General features: G+C 39.1%; 1 protein-coding gene across 1 annotated transcript; it reads left to right on the top strand.

Moving 5' to 3' along the window:
- Positions 1 to 1521: 1521 nt before the first annotated feature.
- On the top strand, positions 1522 to 26295 carry LOC308549362 (complement receptor type 1-like; the record flags this gene model as incomplete). The annotated part of the gene is made up of 10 exons (XM_081121898.1): positions 1522 to 1660; positions 2276 to 2375; positions 5783 to 5868; positions 9670 to 10068; positions 10963 to 11139; positions 13631 to 13822; positions 16011 to 16034; positions 16828 to 16900; positions 19531 to 19635; positions 24136 to 26295. The coding sequence occupies 10 exons, from the start codon at positions 1522 to 1524 to the stop codon at positions 24182 to 24184; spliced, it is 1344 nt and encodes a 447-aa protein (XP_080978024.1). The 3' UTR covers positions 24185 to 26295.
- Between the last annotated feature and the right edge of the window lie 107 nt (positions 26296 to 26402).

Genomic DNA, 26402 nt, shown 5'->3' with positions numbered 1-26402 from the left:
AAAAGGACTCACTATACATTTGTATCTGAAGACTTCAACTCAAAGTAAACCCATTTGTCATCTTGTCTCTGGGCCCCATCTTAATCTTTGTGGGAGTGAGAGGAAGCAGAGCAAGATCTAAGGACTGGAGAAGATTGCCTGGTACTTGAGGCCTCACCTAAGGCCTTCCTGGGAGTGAAACTTGGAGCAGGCTCGGGTGTGGCGTCAGCCCTGGAATACCGCTTTCCCTGCAGGGGAGTCCTGAGGGGAGAGCAATCCAATGAAAAAAGGCTACACGTGATGAAAAGCATTTAACCTTCCTTTGATCTCCCTCACCCTCCAACTGGGTGGTATTTATCAGAATCTAGTGCTATTTCTTTAAATGCAAATGCTTGGACCCCAGCCAGGCTCATTGAATTGGCAAAGAGAAGCAGTCTCCTCCAGAGAACAGATAGTTGAGTTCAGACTCTGTTTCAAAATGTGCGGCACACAATCTACCCTCTCCTAATGAAGACATAGCTTCTGAGAAAATGCCGCTTAATGGCTTAATCTGTTTTGTCTTTGTCCTTAAATGTCTGGTTTAGTTTCCTAGGGCTGCCATAACAAATTACCGCAAACTAAGTGGTTTAAAATAATAATAATTTATTTCTCACAGATCTGGGAGTTAGAAGACTGAAATTAAGGAATGGGCTGGGCCCCAATGCCTCCTATGGCTCTAGAGGAGAATCCTTCTTTGCCTCTTCCAGCTTCTAGTGGCTCCTGGCTTGTGGACTCTAGACTCTCATCTCTGCCTCTGTCTCTACATGGCCTATTCTCCAGTGTCTCTGTCTCAAATTCCCCTTTCTTTTCTTTCATAAGTACACCACCAGCCATTGAATTTAGGCCCACCCTACTAACATAGGATAATCTCATCTCAAGATCATTACCATAATTATATCTGAAAAGACCCCTGTTCCAAATAAGTTCCTGTTCTGAGATTCTGGATAGATGTATCTCTTGGGGGAACATCATTCAACTCATTACACGCGTTGACTGCTCTTTAGTGCCAGGAGGGGCAGCTTGCAATGAGCATCCTGAGAAAGAGGCAGGGGGAACAAATGGAAAGAGATGGTAAAATACGTCTTGATATACATGGGTACAATAACACTAATAAGTGAGGATGTGAATGGTTAACTCTAGGTTTCAGTACTGGGAAATGTAAGCACTGAAATACACGGCACTCTGAGAGGAGGTCTGACATGTGAAACTATTAGCTAAATTTCTTGCTTTAGTCCAGAAAGGTGAATAGTCTTTACGTGGCAAAAAAAATTTTGGTCAGTAGATGTCATTGGAAAGCAACATCCTAAGGTAACTTCAAGAAGGAAATCTTCTATTATAAGTCTTCTTCCATTATTATAAGTGTCTGTTCCTTGACCCCATATATCAGCTTAATTGAAGAGAAAGAAGGGTAGAGTGGAAGGCTCATTGCTCACTTTGCTATTCCTGTCGCTTGGGTCTCCAGGTTACTGTAAAGCTCCAGAACGATTTCCATTTGCCACGCCTATGGCCCTAACTGATGAGTCTGAGTTTCCAGTTGGGACGTCTTTGAACTATAAATGCTCCCCTGGGTATTTTGAGAATACGTTCTCTATCACCTGCTCAGAAAATTTGGTCTGGTCAAGTGCCGAAGATTTCTGTAGACGTGAGTAACCCCATCCTAGGAACTAAGTTATGTATGTCAAAGCATCAATGGGATCTAATTTGATTTGTGTGGATTTTGAAGGTGAGATATCTAAGTTTGCCCAAGATATTTAAATGAAGGGTAGATCTGTAGGTCATCCCTTGTTACTGTCTGGGTGTCTGCACCTTGACCAGATATTCATTTCATGGGACTCACACAAAAGGAATTGGAGGAAATTTTTCCATTCCCTGGAGGTTACCTTTAATGGCTAAAACCATGAAATGAATGAAAGAGGGACACCCAAAAAAATTATGTGGGCTGCAGTGAATTGTCCTTAGCTAACTAAGATGGAGGGAAATTCCAAATTATGAAGCCTTTGATTTAGGCTGGTAGGGTGAGAAAACCATTCTTTAACCATAAATTACTTTTATTGGGGAATGCAAGGTAGTCCTTTAAAAGCAATGCCCTGTAGCTGCTCAAGTCTAAGATTGTATGGTGAGTTTCCTCAAAGTGGCAATTCCGTGGAAAAATCACAAATATATAGGCTGTTTAGTATGCTATACTCCAGTCTGAATCCTAAAAACCTATGCAAATTGAACTCTATACCTAGTCCCAAATTCTGCTTCTTTCTCATAGGAAAATCATGTGGAACTCCACCAGAACCCGTCCATGGCATGGTGCATTTAAACACAGATACCCACTTTGGATCAACAGTTACTTATTCTTGCAATGAAGGGTGAGTTAGGAGCACTCTCTTTGGAATATGAGTTGCAGAACAGCAGTGTGGATGTCTGTCTCAGCCTTAGATGGGCAAACTAGACTACTGCCCCCTTCCAGAAGCAAGCAGTAGGACTTGAACGCAGGCATATGATCAAAAGAATCTAAGAGAGGAGGCGAAATCTGGGTCTGTATTATAAACCAGGGAAGGCACCACGCTCCTGCTGAAGGTAGTGCATGTGCGATGTGGTGAGATATCCCCTGGCTACAAAGGGCCAGCCTGCCAAATCAGTAAAATGAAAACTGCTCATTGAACCATGCAAACATCCTAAACTGAGATCAACGAGTATTGTAGCTGAGTTGGAGGACCCTAAAGAAGGGGTTGGGAGGGTAAATCTTATGTAATAGCAGTTCTGGGAAATGTAAGCACTGAAATACACACAGAGAGGGGACACTAATGGCATTTTTGCTCTTGAATTTTCCTTGGGACAGTAACTGAGCTAGGAGTCATTGCCCCCACTTAGAGCAATTAAAGAGGGTATACTAATTTTTAGTTGCCACAATAAATTTAGAAAAACAAGGTACCTATGTATATCACATCTTCCTGCATAAACTGCCCTTGGTGATTGGCTCCATCCTATCCTAGCCACCTAGGATCTATGTGTTGTGCCTATGATCCAGCAATTTTAAACTCAGATAAATCAATATTCACCTGAGCCTGGAGACGTTAACACCTTTTCATACAATCCCTTCTCCAATCCCTTCTCACCTCCCATGTGAATAAGCCTAGAGCTCTTTCTTCTATGAGCAAAACAAAATATCACGACATGCAAGGGAAGGAAGATAGGGTGATTGAAAACAAAAGAGACCAATCTGAGACATCAGAGAAAATATTCCTCTGCAAATCCATGTACTTCAATAAATAAGGGAATGAACTCCAAAACAGGATATTAGAAACCTCTCACATCTGTTTGTAACATAGAACCTATGAAACAGTAAGAGGCATTTATAAGATTTAGTGATCTGATATCAGTAAAGTTTATATACGAATAAACACACGATAGTCTAAAAGAACAACAATAATCAGAAGATTGAATTCTAAGGGGAAAAAAAGAAAGAAAAAGAAACCAAACAGATAACTGATCATGAGAAAACTGGATTAAATTCTCCAGAGTAAACAAAGGACAAGGCAGGAAATTACACACTCGCACACACACACACATACATATTGAGACATAAGAAAAAAATTAAAAAGCAAAAACTGGTGAAGTATCAGTTACCCCAGAGTGGAAGATACTTTCCTAGGTCAGAAATAAAAAAACTAGATTGATAGAATCCTAAGGCTTACTGAACAAATGCAAGATTAATGATAAGAGGTCCTCACTACCCCCCCCCATGGAGAAAATGTATAAAATTCAGATATTAAACAATTTGCAACTCTCCAGAGATAAAATAAACAGAAAAAATCAGATTGCCATCAAATCTTTCTTCCACACACTAAGTAGTGGAAATTAGTGTTTTGAGGTGAAACATTGTGCCATAAAATATCTGTACTCAGCAAAGTCACAGAAGTACAGTCGTACATGACCAAGAACCCAAAATATATACCAATCAGATATATTTCCCGAAAAAACAATAATTCCCACACTATATGTGTTTTTATTTCTTCTACGTGAGTACAATACAGCAACACTAGAAATTCATAAGCAAAGAATAAATTAAAATTCAAAGATTTGGATCTTGATCAAAGAGAAAATTAAAACAGCAGAAGAAACACATGTAGTGCAGGTATTATTGTCTTCTTTCCTTACTACTGTTTTTGCTTCTGATATTTTTTCCATTGCTTTTCTGAGAGGGTGAAGGGGTGGGGGGGGAGAGAGAGAGAGAGAGAGAGAGAGAGAGAGAGAGAGAAACATCAATGTGAGAGAGACATATCAAGGTATGTGCCCTTGACTAGAATTGAACCGAAGACCCTTCAGTCCACTGGCCGACGCTATAACCCCTGAGCCAAATCTGCTAGGGCTCTTTCCTGAGGCTCTCAAATTGTTTGCAGAAATTTTGAAGATTTAATACTTGTTGGCACACTTGAAAAGATTTTACAACATAGCCAATAAAGAAATAAGTTACTAATAAGTAAAATTCAATCACTACCTAAATATAAAATTGGCTCAGCCTACAAAAGTATTCACTGTCCTTGTTATACCCACATGGTTCCCGTCATCTTTATGTCACCGGGATGAGATGATTTGTCAGGTAGGATTTGATTAAGCTCTAAAAGACAGGGAAACACAACAACAGGAGCTGAAACAAGGTAGTGGTTATTTCTCTCTCAGGTTAAGAACCGCGAGCAGTGTAGGCCTCACATGGTGACTTCACAAGCCACAGAATCTTGGGTTTGTTCCCATTTGAGACTCCATCTCATCTCCTGGTCCAAACTCCCTCCAGGAAAGGAAGAATGTAAGACCCATCCCTTTAGAGACGCTTGTCAGACACTCCACGTCCATCCCTCTAGCAAGAGAGTAGTCAGATGGCTCCACCGGCTGTAGGGGAAGCCGAGAGATGAAGCCGTTATTGAAGGTGGGCATTGGCCAGTGAAAAACACAGGATTCTGTTACTAAGAGGAGAGGAAAGTGGATACTATTGGGAGATACCAATAGTTTCTGCTCCCAATGCTTAACTACTGTGTCTTAAGTAATCAGGAGGCAAAGTTCTTAGCTGGTCCGGTAACTCCCTCACTGTTTCATGACATTGCATTAGACACCTCACCTGAGCCCTGCTGTACTTTGGAACACTTGGCCAGCTTGTGAGTATCCTCTGTGACATTTCTTGCAGTAACAGTATAGGGCATAATGAATAAAATATTCCAAAATGTGTGGCCTACTTTGAACGGTTTTATGGCAGTGGGTGACTGAATACCCCTGCCTTTCACGACTGAAGGGTGAAGATGATGAACTGTTTCCTCTGAATCTTCAGGGTAAAGCCATCATTCATTCCTTCAATCAACAAATATTTTTTGAGCACCCCAAGCTTAAATGTCTTTTGGCCAGTGCTAGAGATTGCACATATTTCCATTAAGACATATTTTCTGCCTTTGAGGAGCTCACAATTGCCTTGACAGAAGTACACATAGATAAAAAACTCTGTCAGTTTCCCTAAAGATAAGTACAAAAATGTCCCATTATGAGTAACACAATTATTGCATTGAGTTGTGAGGGACTAGGAATGAAGATGGATTAAAGAAGTAGGAATTTAAGCTTGTTCTTAGCAATAAAGGACTAATTTGCAGATGGAGATGGGGTTTCTTCCTTGTGCTCTCTCATGTTTTAATTTGTCCTGCAATTTGTAAAATCCTCTTGGTATTATTTTTCACGGTGACTTAAATAGGAAGTATGTGTAGGGTCTAATCATTTTTCATCTTGTTTCTAGGTATCGACTCATTGGCTCCCCATCTGCTGCTTGTCTCCTCTCAGGCAGTACTGTCACTTGGAATAAGGAGCCACCTGTTTGTGAGAGTGAGTGGAAATATTTTCCCCCCGTAATTCCCTCCAGTTGACCCTGATTTGACCCTGTGGTCACAGAGAAGAAATCGAATCCTCTGGCACAGAGCAGTCTCTCAGATATTTGAAAACTGGAGCCATGTGCTACATGGTTCTCCTGTTTTGGTTTTAATTTTAGGAGGTAATTTATCTGACACTATGGGCTTGAAACAGGTAAAATTGCCCTACTCTCCTACTTCAAGAGTGAAAAGATCGTTCTCCTGTGAAAATTTAAAAGACATTAGAGAAAAGTCAACCTGTCTCTGCCACCTCTTAATAGCATATTACAATCCCAGGAAGGAGACAGATGACTCCCTTTCTGTTCTTACTCTGAAGAATGAAAGAAAAACGTATCCTTCTTAAGAATTTCCCCAAGGCCCTGGTCATCCTGCCCTTTCTCCCTCCTTCGAATTCTTCCACGCTCAGGCCCTGGTTGTAGTCGGTCCTGATTGGTTGGCTCCGTGAACCTCCAAAACTCTGAGGAACATGGAAGACTGTCTGATTACAAATTGGGAGAGTGTTAGGCTGCTAAGGAATCAGTATCACATGCAGAGTTGGTGGCAGTAAAAGTGGGCACAGACTTCTGGAAGGCTTGTGAAGAATAAATGCAAAAGCCTTAATGCAAATACCCTTTGACCTAGCAATTCCATTCCTAGAGTTTGTCCCAAGGAAATAATCGTGAAATTTTCCCATGATTTTGGTCTAAAGACATTTAATGCAATAATATTTATAATAGTGGCAAATGTTAAGAATCTAAATGTTCAGGGTGGTTTGAAAATAGTTAACAGAAGAAATAGGGCTCATTAAAGATGATTATAAATTTTTAAGAAAAGTATACCGTGAGAAATTAGAGATTGAGATGCCTCATCCAAGTGGAAATAAGCACTATATCTATTTATCTACATTGAATATTATCCAGCTACCATATATGATACTCTAGAAAATATATCCATGGACACACATGAATGTGCACTCATACATATCTGAAATTATATACATTAAATTGTTAAGAATACTTATTTTGGGACCATTATTGTTTTCTTATTTTTGTTTGTCCATATTTTATAAAATTCCTACAATGAACATATTCATTATATTCACAGATTCACACACACACACACACACACACACACACACTAACACTAACTTTGGCTTTTAAAGATCCAAAGAAATGAATGAGAAGTTATACAAGGTGCCTCATTAACCTGCCCATAATTTTAAATTCTCTGAAAAAATTTAAATTAGCAAGGCATTATCAGTTTACTATAAAAATCTTTCTAGGCCTAACACCTTTTGTAGAAGGTTATCTCTAATGAAAAATGTATCCGATTCTAAGGTATTTTAACTGAGTCAATACTGGTTATATATGTGTATGTTAATGTGTGTGTAGTCACACCAATATTTTAAAAATCATTGCCCTAGCCGATTTTGCTTAGTGGTTAGAGCATCGGCCTGAGGACTGATGGGCCCTGGGCTCAGTTCTGGCCAAGGGCACGTGCCTCGGTTGCAGGCTCAATCCCAGGCCGCTGTCGGGCGCGTAGGGGAGGCAACCAATTGATGTGTCTCTCTCACATTGATGTTTATCTCTCTCTTTCTTTCTCTCTCTTACTCTTCCTTCCACCCTCTCTCTGAAAAACAATAGAAAAATATCCTCAGGTGAGGATTAAAACTAAAAAATTATTGTTACGTTGCCCAGCCAGCATGGCTCAATGGTTGAGCATCCACCTATGATCCAAGAGATTCCCAATCAGGGCACATGCCCCAGTTTCAGGCTTGATCCCCAGCAGGGGGCGTGCAGGAAGCAGTCGATCAATGACTATCTCATTGATGTTTCTCTCTCTCTCCCTTCCTCTCTCTGAAATCAATAAAAACATATAAAAATATATATTATTTTGTAATAGAACATAGTAGCCTTTTATCATTTTATTATTCCTGGATCTGGTTATTTCATTTCTCATGCCTTATATTTTATATATTTGTCTTTTCTTTTTTGAAATAATTTTTTATTTAATTTATTGGAGTGACATTGGTTAATAAAATTATATAGGTTTCAAGCGTACAATTTTATAATATCTTTTTTGAAGTATTTTGACATATAACATTTTGTACATTTTAAGGGTACAGCTTGATACCTGTGTTAATTTGATGCCTTCCCGTATTGTAATGTGATTGCCGCTGTAGCCATAATTATCACCTCTATCTTGTTGCCTAATTAGCCTTTCTTTTAAGCAATTGGAATAATTAACTTCTTAGTCTCTTAGCAAGTTTGACGATAATGCAACATTGTTGTCTCTTCACTGTCCTGTGCACTCTACCTCTAGAGATTACGTATTTACTACTCACTGTAAGTTTAGACACTTAAACATCTCTCCTGTCCCCTCATCCACCATTCCCTGCTAACTACCATTTTACTCTGTTTTTACATGTTTGGCTCTTTTAAATTTCACAGATAAGTGATATCATACAGTACTTATCTTTCTCTATCTGACTTATGTCACTTAACACAATGTGCTCAAAGTCCATGTATGTTGTGACAAATGACAAGTCCCCCTTTCCCACGGCTGAATAATGCTTCAGTGTATATACGTCCCATATTTTCTTTATGCATTTATCCATCAATGGACACGCTTCCAGATCTTGGCTATCGCAAATGATGCTGCAGTCGACATGGGGATGCGTATATCTTTTCAAGTTAGTGTTTTCATTTTCTGTGGACAAATACCCAGAAGTGGAATTGCTGGGTAATGTGGTGGTTATATTTTTAATACTTTAAGCAGCCTTCATACTGTATTCCACAGCAGTTGCGTTAATTAGCATCCCACCAACAGGGCACAAGGACTTCCTTTTATCTACTGGTCTTTTTAATGACAGCCGTCCTAACAGGTGTGAGACATCTCTTTGTTTTCTGCTGTTGTTTTTTTAAAGATTTTTTTTATTGATTTTTGAGAAAGAGGAAGGGAGAGGGAGAGAGAGAGAGAGAGAGAGAATCATCAATGTGAAAGGGAAACACGGATCGGCTGCCTCCTGCACATCCTTCACCAGGGATCAAACCAGCAACCCAGGTATGTGCCCTTGACGGGGAATCGAACCCAAAACCCTGCAGTGAGCAGGCCAATGCTCTAAGCACTGAGCCTCAATGGCCAGGGCTGTTTTCAGATAGTTTTTTGACAGCTCTCATGGGGTTTCTTCACCTTTTTTAAATCTTAGTTTTCTGCCCTCTTCTGAGTCATTTCTCAATTCCTATCTCCCAGGTCACTAGTTCTTTCTTTGCTCTGATCTGCCTAGTTTTCTAAGCTCTCTCATCTATTCTTAATCAGACTCACTGAATCTCATCTCCAGAATTTGTCTGGTTCTTGTTTAAAATTTCAGTCTCTCTTTGGTAAAGAACTCTTTCTGTTCATGAATTTTATTCCTCAGTTCATTGAATTGCCTTTCTGAGTTGTCTTGCACTCATTGAATCTGCACGATACCACAGTGATCAACACATGCCGTTATATATTTGACCCACAGAATATGGAACATCAGAAGTGATCTGAAAGTAAACTGTGAACTTTGAGTGATTATGATGTGTCAATATAGGTTCATCAACTGTAACAAACATACCACTGTGGTGGGGGCTATTAGTAATGGGGGAGCTATGCATGTATAGGGGCTGAGAGCATGTGGAAAATCTCTATAACTTCCCCTTAATTTTTCTCGGAACCCAGAACTACACTAAAAAATAGTCTTAAAAATGAAAACTTGAGCTGTTGTTTACCATACTTTTCCTTATCCCAGGTATATCTTGCGAGCCACCCCCAACCATATTCAATGGAAACTTCTCCAGCAGCAGTGGAAATGTTTTTCAATATGCAACAGTGGTAACTTACCAGTGTTACACTGGGCCATATGGAGAAAAGCTGTTTGACCTCGTGGGAGAGCAATCAATATATTGTACCAGCAAAGACCATCAGCTTGGGGTTTGGAGCAGCCCCCCTCCACAGTGTGTTTCTGCCAGTAGATGCACAACCCCAGAAATTGAAAACGGGATTAGAGTATCAGGAAATAGGACTTTATTTTCTTTAAATGAGATCGTGAGATTTCGATGTCAGCCTGGTTTTGTCATGAAAGGGTCCAACACTGTGCAATGCTGGCCCAACAATACATGGGTGCCTGAGCTGCCAAGCTGCTCCAGGGGTAAGTTTCATCCACTTAGGTCCTGCTGGGTGCTTGTAAATAATGGGAGTTCCTGAACTTAAGGAAAGGGTGTGTATGTGAGTGTGTTTGCATGTACAAGGACTAGGAAATTGATATAAACACTCTAAACATAACACTAGCTCCACTATCTGTTATCTTTGATAATAATAATTGTCAAATAGTAGAGGGTAGAGAGAATCAGTGAGGCCCAGAGTTTACAGAGAATATTTTAAAAACAATGAAAACCAATGCCAATGGAAATATTTAATTGTGCCATCTCTAGTACTAGTTGTTTTTATTCTAGAGGATGTGCAGAGCAAAATGTATGTGTTGATAGAGTAATTTACTTCAAAATGGGTAATGCTATAGAAATGATCAGGAAAGTCCCATGTAGGCACTTGTGTTCCTTTTGTTGTTCTAAGTGTCTGCTCAGCCCCTTGCTACATTTTGCTGACCCTTCATCTCACTTTTAGCAAAAGGAACTCAGGATGCCCCAGAGAAGTGACGTGGATGCTTGTGCTCTTGGCCTCTGTAGGTCCTTCCTTTTCCATGTATTTCTAGCTTTAAGTGACAGTACCCGGCCATGAGAAGCTCCTTTGTGGCTGTGATTGTCCACACAAGCTCTGTCCTCCAGCAAGGACAGACAGCATTGACTTGGTAATTTGTAGATCCGGTGGTATTTCTATGTGGTGCAGCCTGCAGGTAAAGAATACATATGATCCTCTTTAAAGGCTGAGAGGCCTGGGTTTAGTGTGCCCACTGATCCACAAACATTCAGTGCCTCGAGGCCTGCCTGCCTGGGTCTTCATGCGGCTCTAATAGTCAGGGATATTATTAGATGCGTTGGCGTGTTCATACTTCTGTGTTTAACTGAATGTCTTTCCTTGCTCTTAGCATGCCCACCTCCGCCCGAGATGCACCATGGGCATCACATTGGAAGACGTGTGTCTCTGTATCTTCCTGGGATGATAGTCAGTTACACTTGTGACCCAGGCTACCTGTTAGTGGGAAAAGCCTTCATTTTCTGTACGCACGAGGGAACCTGGACCCAATTTGATCAGTATTGCAAAGGTATCTCTTCTTTTGCTGGGTTTTTGTGGAAGATTGAGGCATGAGGCTAATAAGGCTGAGATCCTACCTGATAGGATGGTGAAATGAGTATCAGTAGAAGAAGAGGAAAGCAGAGCAGACAGTGGGAAGGAAGGCTGCCCAAATATCCTCAACTCTACCAAATAACCAGGAAGGACCGATGGAATTTCAGTGATATAATAGACATCAATCACTAATTCAAAATGCTTTACGGGCTTTTTCCTGATAAAATAGCTCAGCTTTAAAGGATCTCAGAGAATCACAGGTGGTCCTCACAAATGCCCTTGGGAGGTCAATAAGCGACTAGAAGCACTCTGTTGTGAGGACAGTAGAAGTGAGGTCGAGAGCAATTAGTTCCAGAATTACTGGAAGTGGAGTCTCACTATAATCTCCAAGACCAAAAGTAAGGTGTTTATTTCTTCTTCCTTGCAACAAGTCCCAGGAATTATTTTTGTTATTCCTGTCTATGTTTGCGGAGTGAAATATGACTTAAAATATTTGTTGGCATTATTCTAAAAAGCCGCAAAATGTGGAATTAAAAATCGTATCTCTAACTAGGCATGTTACTGAGATCTTTACAGAAGTGATTTGTGTTCATCTCCAGAAGAATCTGGTGGGGTGGGGTTATCACTTCTGCTGTCTTACCGAGGAGGATATTGAGGTATAGAGAGATCCAGTAACTAGTCTATGATCCGAAGCTCAAGAGTGGTGGTGCTAGGATTGGACCCAGCTCAGTCCCTGCTTTCAAACTCTGCACTCTATACTGTCTCCTTTTATTTATTTATTTTATTTTTTAAACCTATTTTTTTTATTTAAAATATTACAAATGTCCTTTTATCTCCCCAATGACCCATCCCACCCTCCTCCCCAGTCCCCCTCCCCACCATTGTCCGTGTATACTGTCTCCTTTTAAATGTGGCTCTTTCGACTTTGACTTTTCAAAACTATAAGTTAAGTGATTTTTGCTTTGCTTGTTTCTCTTCTATTGTTTCATTTTTCAAATACTATGTAAGGGCAGGGATGAGGTATTTCTAACGTTAAGGATGAGTTAGTCTTATGGCTACTGTGGTGACAGGAATTTATGGCCCTCCCTGACCTAACGGCCTCAGAAACCCTCCTTGGCCTCTTACCCCTCAATTTTAGAGACAGAGAAGAAGTGGCCCACTTCAGTGATGACAAGTGACTCTGTTTTGGTTATTTGCCAGAATGGATGGCACTTACAGAGGCCCTGTGGCTCTGCAGAAACCAAAAGCTCATCCCTCCTTTTTTAAAAAAGATTTTTTAATTGATTTTTTAGACAGAGAGGGAGAGAGAGAGAATCATCAATGTGAGATCCAAACATCGATCTATCAACTGCCTCCTGCACACCCCCTACTGGGGATCGAGCCCACAACCCAGGCATGTGCCCTGACCAGAATCAAACTGGCAACCTTTCAGTGCACAGGATGAGGCCCAGTCAACTGAGCCACACAGGCCAGGCTCCTCCTTGCTTTAGTTACATACAAAGCATGAAGATTCAGGGAATAGTCCATTGATTAATTATTCAGATTAGGACTCTGGGATAGTTGTCATGAAAATAAAAGAATTGTATCCTACTATCCTGGCAGCTGCTCTCTTCATTTAAGTAAAATTAATTTTACCTTAATAACTATTCTCTTTAAACATGACTTATTCATTCTAGATTTTTAGCATTAGCAAAATCAGCCAGGAACCTTGTTAAAAAGATAGTTTCCTAATTTACATCCCCAAGAACTTTGATTCTGATATTTTGAGTTGGGATCTAGAGGTCTATTTTTAACAAACCCACTAGAATAATCTGATGTAGAAAGACAACAGACCATACTGTGATAATTAGCACTTTACCTGGTTGGGTTTTATAAAGAAAAAAAGAAATTAGACTCTTATGACTGAAAAACAGGCTGCTTAAATTGAAGAAGGTGTTGCTGGGCAGAGAAGAAAGCCAAGTAAGGTTGAGCTAAATGAGTGAAAGCAAATTAAGCTGACACTTGATATTTTAAATTCAGAATCATGATTTACTAATGTCTTTGTTCTATGTGTAGAAATGAACCAGAAACAGGCATTTAATCAAGAGGCAAAAGCGGTATTTGCTGTGTTCCTAAAGAGAGTTCATATGACCTTCCTGCTTCCTTGTGGTCTGACCCAAGGGATCCAGGCTAGAGCATGGTGACCCTAACTCCTAATCTTTCCACAACTTCCCAGTTTCAGAGTTGCTCACAATTAAAAGTGGATTACAGTACATTCCATATTCCTTTACTTTGCCTAAGAAAATAAAGTCAGAGAATCTTAATTCATAAGATGTTTGGGAAGGGAATATTAATTTTCTTGATTGAAAAAATGGCCAATCTTTGCTGAAGGGAAAATAGGTTTGGGGTCATAGATCTTTCCATTATGGTAGATACAACTAACAGTTATCAATAAGATATCAATTTTCTTCTAATTTTTCTAATTTCAGAGGTAAAATGTAGCCTCCCACAATTCATGAATGGAATCCGAAAGGAGTTGGAAATGAGCAAAGAATTTCAATATAGAGATAATGTAACCTTGGAGTGTAAAGATGGATATACTCTGGAAGGCAGTCCCTGGAGCCAGTGCCAGTTGAATAACACATGGCATCCACCTCTGGCCATATGTACATCTCGTAAGGGTAAGAGCAAGTACAAGGAATGTAGGTCCTTGCCAGTCATGGCACAGTTTATTCATTCATCTATGCTCTCATCGAATGTGATGTGATGTTATGGCACATGGTATGCTAAGGAGTGCAAAAGGAGCCCTTAATTCTTCTCCAAGGCCCTCAGCAATGGGAGGCAAACAAGCCTGTTCGCCTCTCACTTATCAACCCATCCAACTCTCCTTGGGGACCCCTCTGAAACTTTTTTGTCTAAATCACTCTATTGTTGCATTCATCCCACAGTAATGATTTGTTTATAGCCCGGGGCCCAATAGTCAAGTGCACATGGGTAAGAGAGCAGGCTTTCAAGAATTTCAGCTTGAGTCAGGAAGCACCTTCCAAGTCTCTGAGACCAGCGGTTGGGTCTCCCTCACTGCTGTAGGCTACAGGGTTTTAAACTGGTACAACTGGATTCAGCAGATTTAGAAATCATGTGTCACGGAGCTCTGCTGGCAACTAGAGGGTAATATAAGATAGAGAACTCTAAACCCTGAACTTGTGTACATCAGGGAGCTGATGAGCAAAATTAACACTGAGTAACTCTTCTTAATCTAAGTTAGTGCTAGGCCTCCCCCATCCAGTCTTATGATTTTTATTTATAGTAGTGAATACCAAAATTGTTCAAGATTTTTTTATGTTTAATCCCTCAAATGTGCTAGTTAATCTGACTTACAAATGATATTTCCAAATTATAAACTCATAATTCTCTTAATATTAAATTATATTCACTTTGGCAAAAAGTTCACTGCCTATCTGACTGAATGAATGCCTTTCGAGCATTCTGAAGATGTGGTTGTGAAAGACAGAAAACTCTCATGATAGGAGGACCACCCTACCAGAAGCTAAAACACAATATAAAGCCACAATATATCAATCACTTTAAACCAGCACAAAATAGACTTATTTTTATAAGTGGAACAAAATAGATATTAATAAAATACAGGTTATTGTAAATAAAAGTAAAAGTATTTTACAGATGAAATATAATAGTTGAGGCAGCATCAACCTACAGGGAAGGTAAAGATGATGAAATAATATATGTAGCCTCGAAACAAACTTAGAACCTTTCTTTTTGTCTTACAAAAAGTACCAGATGTAATAAAGAGTTAAAGTTTTAAAAGTCAATATAGAAAAGCTAAGGCAAAAAATAAAAATAAAAGAATATTTATCAAACCACCGGAAGAAGGCCAACTCTTTGAATGTTTTGATATGATCGAGAAAACCATAAAAGATGAACAAATTTGACTTAAACAGCTTATGCACGTACTTTGGAAAGTAAATAAGAGATCAGTAGAGAGATAAGAAATATGTGAAAAATATAATGAAGAGTTAATAGTGTTATCATTCAAGTAGCAGTAGTGGTAGTTGTGGTGGTGGTAGTGGTTGTAATTATGCTAAGCGAAATAAGCCAGTCAGAGAAAGGCAAATATCACATGATCTCACTTACACATGGAATCTAAAGAGCATAATAAACTGATGAACAAAACAGATCCAGTGACATAGAAGCATGGAACAGACCGAGGAATCTCAGAGGGAAGGTGGGGGTAGGAGGGTGGGGAGGTGGGGAGATTAACCAAAGAATTGATATGCATATGTGCATAACCCAAGGACAGGGACAATAGTGTGGGGAAGGCCTGGGGCGGGGTGGGGGTGGGGTAGAAGGGGTCCATGGGGGAAAAACGGGACATCTGTAATACTTTTAACAATAAAGATAAATTTAAAAAAACAAAACAAAACAAAAAACATTAACACATATTGATTGAGTGTTTAATGCAATTGTTCAAAGGTTAGATAGATAAAGAGGTTCTATCTATATGTAAAAACCTAGATGCATGGGAACATGTCCCAGAAGGGAATGTACCAAAGCCTTTCACGGTAGGAGAATTACATGTGATATTTTTCTTTTGTTCTGTTTTCTACATTTATTTTTGCAGTAGTTCTATTAATTTTAGGATAAAATAGTAGGTAAAAAAGGAAAAAAAAACACAGACCAATGAATACATAAGGTAAGATGAGAGTGAGTAAAACCAATCGTTTTTTATATTAGCACACACTTGGACTGTGTGATGATAAAAATTAGGATAAATTGTCACTGGCTGAGGGCTCCTGTTTAATCATGTTGAATGCTAGACTGATGCTTTTGTGACCTTTGTCTTCCTTTTAGGCCCACGTAATGTTCTCGCTATTGGTAAGTTTTTTAAAGGGTTGGCTGAGAAACTCTAGCGCCTTTAACAGTAAGTATTCACTTATAATGAAGGAAATGTAAAAAGAGAGGTCAAAATAGCTTACATTGCTATTTCATTTAGAAAGGAAATAGTGATAAACTCGGGCCACGGTGTGGCAAACCTGGTATCCCCATATGCATACAGAGTGAGTGTTTCTATCAAAGGTTGGACACTATCTTTGAACCATTAAAAATGACCCAGCATCCATCTCCTTTTATTGTAGCTGCGGAATACAACCTGGGGATATTCTTCAGGTGGTAGTCGTGCCCACTTGCACAAACTGGAAGCCACAAGGCCAATTTTCTAAGCCCATTTCTGAGATCTGAGTATGTAAGAGGAGAGTGTTATGATAGAGTTTACTTCAGAGGGAATTGCTAGAGTCTGTCCTATGGAATTGCTCTGGTGCCTTACACAAGAAACGTGCAGGGCCCTGGAGAGCTGGAGCCCAGGAGCCCAGGAGCCCAGGAGCCCTGGGGCTGTTCTCACATATTGAAAGGCTGCTATTGGACTAAAGGTTACAAAACTGCTCTGCTCACTCCTGATCTCTAACCCTGTGGAAGTAACACTAATGTGCTAGATTAAACAAGAAGCCAGGGGAAATCTTAAAGGTAAGCCTGTCGGTGTTTTTTAAACCAGAATTTAGTTACATTTTTAAAAAATCATTGGCAACCTCTTAAGAGACTAGATATTAAGATAGAGGTGAAAACCTCTGGGTTATGTTTTGCATGCACTTAATTACCTTGTTCTATTGCCTAGGTGTGTCCTTTGGTGGTGTCTTTATCGTAGCCATCATTGTTTCCTGTTGGATGATTCTAAAGCGCAGAAACAGGTCAGTATAGCCATACTGCTCTCCTAGGAAATGTCTATTACTGCACTTGCCACCTCTTGGAAGCCAAACAGAAGTAAATGAAAATCTCAAAAAAACTACTACATAAATAGATATAGTAATTCTTATAAAGAAGGCCTGTGATGTGTATTATGCATAGAGAAGTGTTCACACTAAAAGAAATATATACATGATACTAAGAATGCTTTTTCTAAAAGCTCAGAATTTTAAGAAGGACTTGAGTTTTACAAAAGAGAAAACGGGTAAAAGGAATTTTTCCAATTTCCAGCTGTTATCCCAGTTTTGCTGAGACAGTCCAGAATTCTCCCACTACACACAGACCCAGTCAGGGCACTGGAAGTTAGATAGTGTGCCCCGCTGGCACACATCTCTCAGGCTGCCAGTGTGGAAGAATTGAGGCTCTGCATTGGGTATTTTTAAATAATAAATCTTTTATTAACACCATTTACCTTTTAAACTTACAAAAACCTTTCAAAAATTAAGATCTAAATAAAGAAACATCTTTGATTAGGAAGAGAACATACACAGCTTTTGTATTAATTGTTTTAATTATAATAGAGTCAGTGAGGTCAAAGTCAGAGAAATCAATGTTATATGCTTAACTGGCAAATTCTATACCAATGAGAAAAAGTTTATAAATTTAGGTGAAGTTTTCTAAACAAATTTAGTCTCCTAAAGAAGCATTACAGAAACTGAAGTTCAAACATTTCACAAATAATGCCAATGTAAAAATTTTAGAGTATCACAGCAGAAATTTTTGTCAGTAATCTAGTCATTTTCTTCCTCTCCCTTCTTTGAATTTCTTCAACTCTGTTAATTTATCTCTTACGTTCTTGGTCTCCACAACACTCCTCACCATCCCCCTCCCCTGACAATGAGCTCCTTGTGAGCAGGGACCACCTATAGGCACTCAAAATAATTTTTATTTAATGATTTTTGACCTCTACTTTGTGCAGTAGTCAACATTAATAATGAGAATAGCAAAACCTAACATGTTTGTTTACATAATGCTTTACCATTTATTGTCTTCTTTGGACCTCAAAGCAACTCCGTGAGGTAAGTAAGGACAAAAATGTGTTGTCCCAAAGCACAGAGACTCTGAGATTCACGGAAATTCAGCAACTTGCTTAAAATCATACCAGTAGGATATTGTTACGAGTTAGGGTTTTAGTCCCAATTATCTGACTCAAAATCTTGAATCCATTCATCTATTCCACTGATAATTTTAGTTGTGTATTTCTTAATCTGTATTATTGAAAATTCAGTTTCCAGAACTGCATATAGTACAAAACTGGAATATTTCCTTTTTTTCCTTTCATATATACCTCCCCTCCCCACCTCTATGTGATTGGATCTGTTTTAGCTACTTGGGTATGTTGAATCAATATCTTTCTGTAAAACGGCATACAATCCCTCATAACCATGGTTAACCAACTAGATAGCCATCCATTCAACATATGCTCACTGAGGCTGTTTTCCCTCACACCCCATGCACCACTCCTCATCCCAGATGACTTTCCGGCCATTACTCACCTAACCGCTTAGTCACTGCCCCTTGGGAGCCCACCCCACAGAGCTGTACAACTCTTGACTCCTCCATACATGGATCTCAAGTTTGCCCTTCCCTATCCTGTCAAAACTTTGGCCCCTGACTCACAGTCTTTGTCTCAAGCGGTGCCCTCACCTATTTCCACGAGAGGGTAAAGACTGGGTAATGCCTGGGTAATGAGGAAGCAGCGGAAAGCGGTGGAGTGAATGTGCTCTTTGCGCTTCCATTCTTAAATCCCTAACATCAATGCACACTTGAAATCTAAAGACACTGGTATGACTTAGCATTTCATTCATGTAAAATGAAGTGCTCATTAAATAACCCCGAGACACAGCGTAGCTTATCACATAAGACCATGGGCTTTGCAGGCACTAAGACCTGCTCACACTCACTACTAGCTGTGAAGCCCTGGGCAAGATGCTCAGTCCCTCTAAAGGTCTTTTCCTTACCTGAACAATAGGGCTACCAATAGCTTCTACCTCACCTAACACAGTGCCTCCCTTATGATGAATGTCACAGAATGTTAGCAATTGTTATTTCTACATGACTGTTATTAAGGACATTTAAAAGTGATTGACTACCTCTTAAACTGTCAGTTCTTATAAACCTTCTTGACAACAACTGCTACCTTCCATACTATAGGTATTTACAAAATACGGAACGTGTATCTTCACTTTGGGGGGGAGCCCTGTGTAAGATTGCAGTGCAAAGCCTTTTACATTGTGAAGCTTAAATGTCACAATCTTGTTGTAACAATATTTTAAAACCTCTATTATTTACTAATAGGGAAATGTGTTGTTTTAAGGCATGGGCACTTGTCTATAAGCAGTTTAGAGTTCTGACACAACATATAGAATGGTTTCAGTATTGTTTTCTAATCCAAGTTTTTACTTAGAAGTGTGGCTTGGTTACATTTTTCTGTTTAGAGACCTTACAAAGATCTCTGAAACCTGAAACAAATTAGGCCCTAAATTTCAAAATGAAAGCTACCAACTACCTTCTTTCAAAGCTAAAATGTGTATAATTAAGTTATTTTTCCATCTTTTTCTCCCCTGCCAATTAGCAGTAATACAGATGAAAAACCTAAAGAAGTGAATATCTGTTTACATCCCCAAGGAGGCAGCTGTGATCATGCTCAAAGTCTGCAAACAAATCAGGAACATGGCAGGTACCGAACACACAAATTGAATTTAAAATGTTTCCAACAACTCAAGTATCCAAAGTGGAAACAGGATTTAAATAATTGTATTGCACCAGGTAGATCACTGATGCCAAAGACCTTCGAAAGTACTTCAGGAGGTGGTGGTGTCTTTTCTTGGATAACTGTTGTTTCCCGTGATTTGGGATGAGGACTCTATCAGTGCTGTGCATAGGCACTGTTTTCAAAGCATTCCTCTATTTTTGTACATTTGTTATTGGTGGATATGGAGTTCTTGTGGTGCTGTGGGGAAAACAATTTCCTGAGGCCACCACAGGAGGGTAAGACTGCATGGAAAGCTTTATTGATGATGCAAAATTAAAGGGATTCCCTTCCAAGGTCCCGTCTCTGTCTGGCTCACCATGGAAGAAGTCCAATCTTGGCTTCAGTAGGGCTAGAATTAAGGCCATTGCCCAGAGTCTCCTCTCCATATTAAAGTCCAGTCCAGTCCATCATACTGCATGCCAAGTCTGCATGGCATGGGCCACATGGCTTGTAAGGCCACATGGCTGTGAAGAGAGAACAGGCGAGGGCATGGGGTGAGTGTGGGTCATGGAGTGAGTGCTCCAGAGCACAAGAACAGAACAAGAGAGAGGGAAGTCATTGTGTGGAGATTATGTATTCCCAAGTTTTTGTAGGCTTGCATTGGGGTCCACCCCTCAGCCAATCCATTGTTCCTCGGGCTAGACTGATATGCAAGCACCTTCCTCATGTGACCCTGACTTCACTACAAATGCACCGAGCTCCCCCTTAGTTCAATCCCTTCCCCCAGTGATCTGCTGGGAATGGACAGGTGGTTCCCTGGGGAGTGTGAAACTGCAGCTTCTTGGTTAAGCTGCCCAGATGACCATGCTTATAATGTCTGGCCTCCCTTTTGCTCTCTTCCTATTATTAATATGAATAACTAGCTAATTACAACAATAACACATTGATGCTGTGAACCTTTGAGAAGTAGCAAGCTTTTCTTCCCTTGTGGAACCCAAGCATTTGCCACTTGGGTGCCCCTCCAATTCCTCCGGCTTCCCTTCAATGTACAGGATCCCTTAAGGGTCCTTGCTGGCCTCACTTGACCTCTCCCCCTGCTTTCCCACTTTCTCTGAATTCTGTCCCTCACCTGAACCCCTGACTGCTCCCTCCTTTCTGTACCCCTCCACTTGGGCTTGTTACCACGTCTTATCCCTTCATTCCCCCTGTTCCCGTAGCCCAACCCCAAGCTGTTGTGCAGTAAATATTCAGCTGTTCGCTAAAGGCTTGGGGAGAAAAGGGAAATTACACCACAACCCACAGTGGCACACAACAGAGAAGTGAGTATTAAAAACCACTGCACTGAAAAGTAATTGATTTTGTAAATAAACTTTTATTGGAACAGAGCCACACCCCTGCAGTCTGTGCCTGCTTCCGCCCTGCAGCAGCAGAGCTGAATGCAGGAGTCCTCCCCTTATCCGGGGGGCACACATTCTAAGGCCACAGTTGACTCCTAATACTGTGTGTAGTACTGAACCTAAATGTCCTGTTTTTTCCTATACATATGTACCTATGATAAAGGTTAAAGACTTTTCCGTCTTAACTATGCACTTATCACTCATTGTGGCCATGACTTTTGCAGTTTGAGGTGTGACATTAAAACTAGCTCAACTTTATTCTTCCTCCTTCATAATTTCCTGGGTAGAAGATTTTGTTCTTACTGTAAATCTTAGCAACCTCAGAATATGAATTTTTTTTCTTTTCTGAAGTTGAAAACTTTCACTTTAAAGCTTCTCTTTGGTGTACCGAATTGCCAGCATCACTACTCTTGCACTTTGGGGACATTATTAGGTAGAATAAGGGTTACTTGAACACAAGCACTGTGATGCATGACAGTCCATCTGATAACCCAAGTGGCTACTCTGTGACTAGTGAGCAGGGAGCATATACATGTCGATGCACTGGAAAAAGTGTGGCTAGTGTACCAAGTGTGGGAAGTGTGGCTTCTATACGAAGGGGATATGAAAGTCATGAGTGAAAATGGTATGGTCAACTAGGAGGATATGTTTTTCTGAGGTTATTCAAATAGTTCGAAGGGAAAATAGTATTATTTCTATATTAACGCAAACACATTATAAGGAGCAGGAGGAAAATAATAGAGAAGATTTAAAGATAAAATAAGACACAGATGCTTTAAGTTAGCCTGCAAGGCTCTTGGGGTGATGTTTTTGTTTCCCTCTAATATTAGGCTACTTTAATGGAAAAGTTCTGCAAAACTGATTCATAGTCAGCCACGCTGCCACCAAATAGAAACAGACTAAATAACCAGAGTGTGAGGGGAATGTCTGTCTTTATACAATTTTAGTTAAAATTATTCCAGAAGACTGCTTAAAATATCATTTGATTTCGCTTTATCTCTGCCAGGTTGCCTGCCTAAAACACTGCCGGCTTTCTTCCGTTCTAAGTTGCATTAACCCAGCTCAGGAGTCACTGACCCAAGAAGCTCTCTCAAATAAATCCAGTCCAAATGATGTTTCTCTTTGAACTGAAAGCACTCCCTGTCTATTCCAATTTTTAAAATAAGTTATTTTCTTTCAAGGCTAATATTGCTTATTATTGAAAGCATCGAAAATACTGAGAAAAAAGGGTGTCCCCAAAACCACATACATACTTTGACAGCTGATAACTCACTTAATTTTTACTTCTTTTCAGGTTTAACTGATTTGAAATAATGGGGTGAAGCCAGACTAAGCTTTGAACAAAGAAAGTTTATCCCAAAGTGCCACTAGACTTGCTTTTTATGGGGATACATAAAAAATAAAGTTTATGGTACAAAACAGCCGCAGGCAATGAATTGAGGGCCCACAAATACCAAACCAAATGATTCTTGATCTTTGCAACTCCATCGCTTTGCATTATCAGTCTGGACCAGAACGGTCATCAGTTTGAAAACAGGCATTGATATAAAAAATTCATTTCTGCGGACTCTTCTAAATTTTGAAAATGAACTGTATGTTAACAAAGACACTGACTTTATCATCATTCAAAGTATGTATACATTTTGGGGAGATACCCTGTATAAAAATATAAAAACTACTTGTAACACCCTCCACTCAGTGGTTAGTATTATTAAGCTACTCTGAATATTATTTTACATTTGCAGGGTTATACTTTAAGATTATATTGATGTGGTTTTGGTTTCGCCAAATGACAACCATTCTTCCCATTGTTAAAAACTGTATATAAATAGATCCCTCAGTATTCAACATTTCATTTGTTGTTTTTTTACCTATTAACTCTATTGCGTTCATTCACTTGGTCATTCATTGGTTCTCCAAACACTGAGTGGTCACTTATAATCTACCATACGTTGTGCTTGTGTGTTTTCTCTCCCATGCTAAATTAACTTATGAGTAAGGACCATATTTTTTAATTTCCTAAAATTTCTGAATATAGACTTAATCAAATGAGAAGTATTCAGTAAGTATTTGAGAATGAATTTACTTAAACTTTATTTATCCTCAACTTTTTGGAAACATTCTTTTACATCAAGGTGCATCTCAGATTGTGTATATTGACTGTTGGTCACCTTTTAATAAAGAGGTAAGAATTCCTTAATAAATTTATCTCAAATTTTCATTTTAAGATTGGAATTTTGACCACAGGTGTTGTACAGGAGAAGGTTAATCATTTGTGGCAACATCTCATAGACGAGGAGTGAGTTAGAGTCTATACCAAGCTGCGAACCTGTGCACTCAGGCCAGGTACATGGTCAGAGAAGGTGAGAGAGGTAAGGAGGCAGACTCCAAAGACTCAGCACGTGTGGAAGAGCGTGAGAACGCTCAGTGATGATGCAGGCGACATATGATGTTTGGGAACACTTGTGAGCTAAAAGAGAACAGTGATGAAGGGTCAGGTGGCGGTACTTACTGAGGGTGTCAGGTGAGCTGATGGGAGTCTGTCCCTTGGTGGAAGGACAGTTTTCCTGGCCTTAACAAAGAGAAGGGGCTTCAGCATGGCCCAGGAAGCCTTTGGATACTTTGGGCTATGCAATACCTCCTTTCAACCTTGGCTATAAGGGCAGGAGGACAGGCTACCTGAAGCTGACCCTCCTCCAAACTACCAGATCCTGTTTACTTTCCCTGACACAGCCAGGTTCAGAAAAGAGCCTGGAGGAAAGATTTTGTGTGTTACAGTGGATCTGTAGGTTTTCTGGAACAGGGCTCTTTTTATGTAGTTGTTCAACTCTGAGAACACTTTTCCTTTGACAAAAGAAGCAATGGGGAATGGTCGATATATTTATTAATCTCTCTTATCTACTCAGCATCTCAATTTATGTCAGACTCTCTTGTGCCCTACATAGCTACCACAACAGACGGCAATAAACACTTCTTTTAAACTTGTAATTTATTTGTAATGTCAGCATCATGATTATCAGCATATAAATTTTGGGTAGTTCAATTTTCAACCATGCTGTCATCTAAATAAAAATTCCTTTTATTTCAGTGTCCTTCCTTCACAAAATACTATAAAGCCAGAGAACAGCTTGAATTGAAATGATCGTTGGAACGAGTCAATTTATTTCAACAAAGTGAGATCTGAGGCTCATAAAATCCTTGAAGTGACTTCACAGAGATGCCAACACGCGCATGTGAAGAGGCTGAAGCTCTCCCAATTCCTAAGGAAGCTCCCTCCTGGTAGTTTGGACACTGTCACCCCACCTTCTTTCTTTGCGCTGAAAGCACACACTGTCCAGTCAGGGGAAAGACTGCACTTAGGACATAGAAATAGTCTCAGTTGCTTAAAGGAAGAAAGTGTTGTCTAGGATTTCTGTTTACAAGTTTGTCATTTTTCTTTGTTAGTTTTAATTGTTTATATAAATTACCCTTGAACAATGTGGGGGTTAAGTGGTGCCACCTAAGTGGAAATGCTGTTTCTGAACAGCAGTTTGCTGAATCCTGAAGGCAAAAATCCCAGGATACAGAGGGCCAATGGTATAGTTATTGAAAAATATCTACATATAAGTGGACCCAGGCAGTTCAAACTCGTGTTGTTCAAGTGTTAACTGTACTGTGGAATGAACTCATTAAAGAGAATTTGGAAAATGCAGGAGGAATATATGAAAAACAAATGAGTCACATATAATTATATTACCCAATGATAACCACTGTTAATGTTTTAATACACTTTCTGTTCATCTTTCTTCATATATATGTCTTTATACATACATATCTTTCTTGCTTAAATACCTTGTTTTTTGTTTATAGAGGAATCCATTCCTTTTAGACATATTAGAGTAAAATATATCAGTTATCACTTTCTCAAAGAAAAATAAGTAATTTCTGTTTATTAAAAAGTCATTACATGATTACAGGGAAGATGGGTTAAGAATATTCAAGAGAAATATTTGAGTGAAAAAATAAGCTTTGGATATTTTCTAAGCTCTTTTTCAAAAGTACTTTGTACTATGTTCTGTTTAAAAAAACAAACTTAGATTTTAATAAAAGGAAATTTTTTATATAAAAGTAACTAGCTTACTTTTGAATAGATTCAGAATACACTAAATTTACTGAGAAACATGACTTTTAAGAATTTATCAAATTAATAACAAGTATTGACACATTCTCAACAAGTAGCCCTAGAGTCTCCAAAAAATTCACATCCTTATAGATCAAAAATTTATTTGGCATGATATTATGGGCCATGCTAGAAAATATCAGAATCTTTCTGGATACTTAAGAATAGATTTGTGTATGACTACTGCTAACTTCTGTGTAATCCTGGTTTTATTTGTTGTTTGTAAAGTGTATTCTACCACATTTGCATTGATAAATATAAATAGTGAACTGGACCTCAACTAGAAGTTCAATTTAAAATCATGCAAGAGATTAAAAAAACAAAAAAACAAAAACAAAAAAAAACAACAACAAAAACCCAGCATAACCCAAAAGTCAATTGACAAAGTGGGAAAATAAATTGCAACATATCACAGACAAAGGGTAGCAGGCTTGATTGAGAGTTAATAATTCAAACACCAACTCTCCCCTACCTCTCCCCAAATGGGCAAAAGATATTTATCCAGATCACTCAAAAAAAAAGGGGGTGAGGGGGTGGCAGGTGTGGGGGACAAGTAGTCCACAAATATATAAAAAGATACTCAATGGTTTCTTAGTTGGAAATTTAGCAAATCTCTGTTATTTCTTGAGTTTGGGGAATAGTATCTTTTAAAACAGGACTAGAAATTAACTGTTTGAAAATTAGCATTGCTTGAAATTAAAAATGCCTTCATAAGAAAAATTCTAAATCCTTTTTTCCCCAGAATAGAGTAGGTTGGTGCTCAAAGTGATTAACAAATATCTGATGCCTGTGCCTTTGAATTGTTAGAAATCTGTGAGATATTTTTTAAACATACTAACCATGTTAAACCATATTGCCTAACGTAATTGCATTACTGAGCAATTCTGTTAACTTCTTGCCTCACATTTTTCATCTGAAAAGCAGCAACTGAAACAATTACTCTCCAAAGCTATTTCTAATGCTCATCTAACTTTTTTTGGCTTCTTTGTACAGTTAGATGTGAGTTGTCAGTTAGTTTAAGACTGTAATACTTAAATGAAATTTTCTGTCTCTGCCATTAAAATAAGAAATAAAAGATTTTAATATTGAAACTCTACTTATGAAATATGGTTTCCAATTTATCTACTTTTTAGAGCCTTCAACGCAAAGAGGAAACGAAATGAATGTGTTCCTCCTGAGAAGTGCCCTCCTGCCTG

This window comes from Miniopterus schreibersii (genome assembly GCF_964146895.1).
Source record: "Miniopterus schreibersii genome assembly, chromosome: 19".
NCBI lineage: Eukaryota > Metazoa > Chordata > Mammalia > Chiroptera > Miniopteridae > Miniopterus > Miniopterus schreibersii.
Note: the sequence above shows the minus strand (reverse complement) of the source record. Positions and strands in the feature narration are given on the sequence as shown.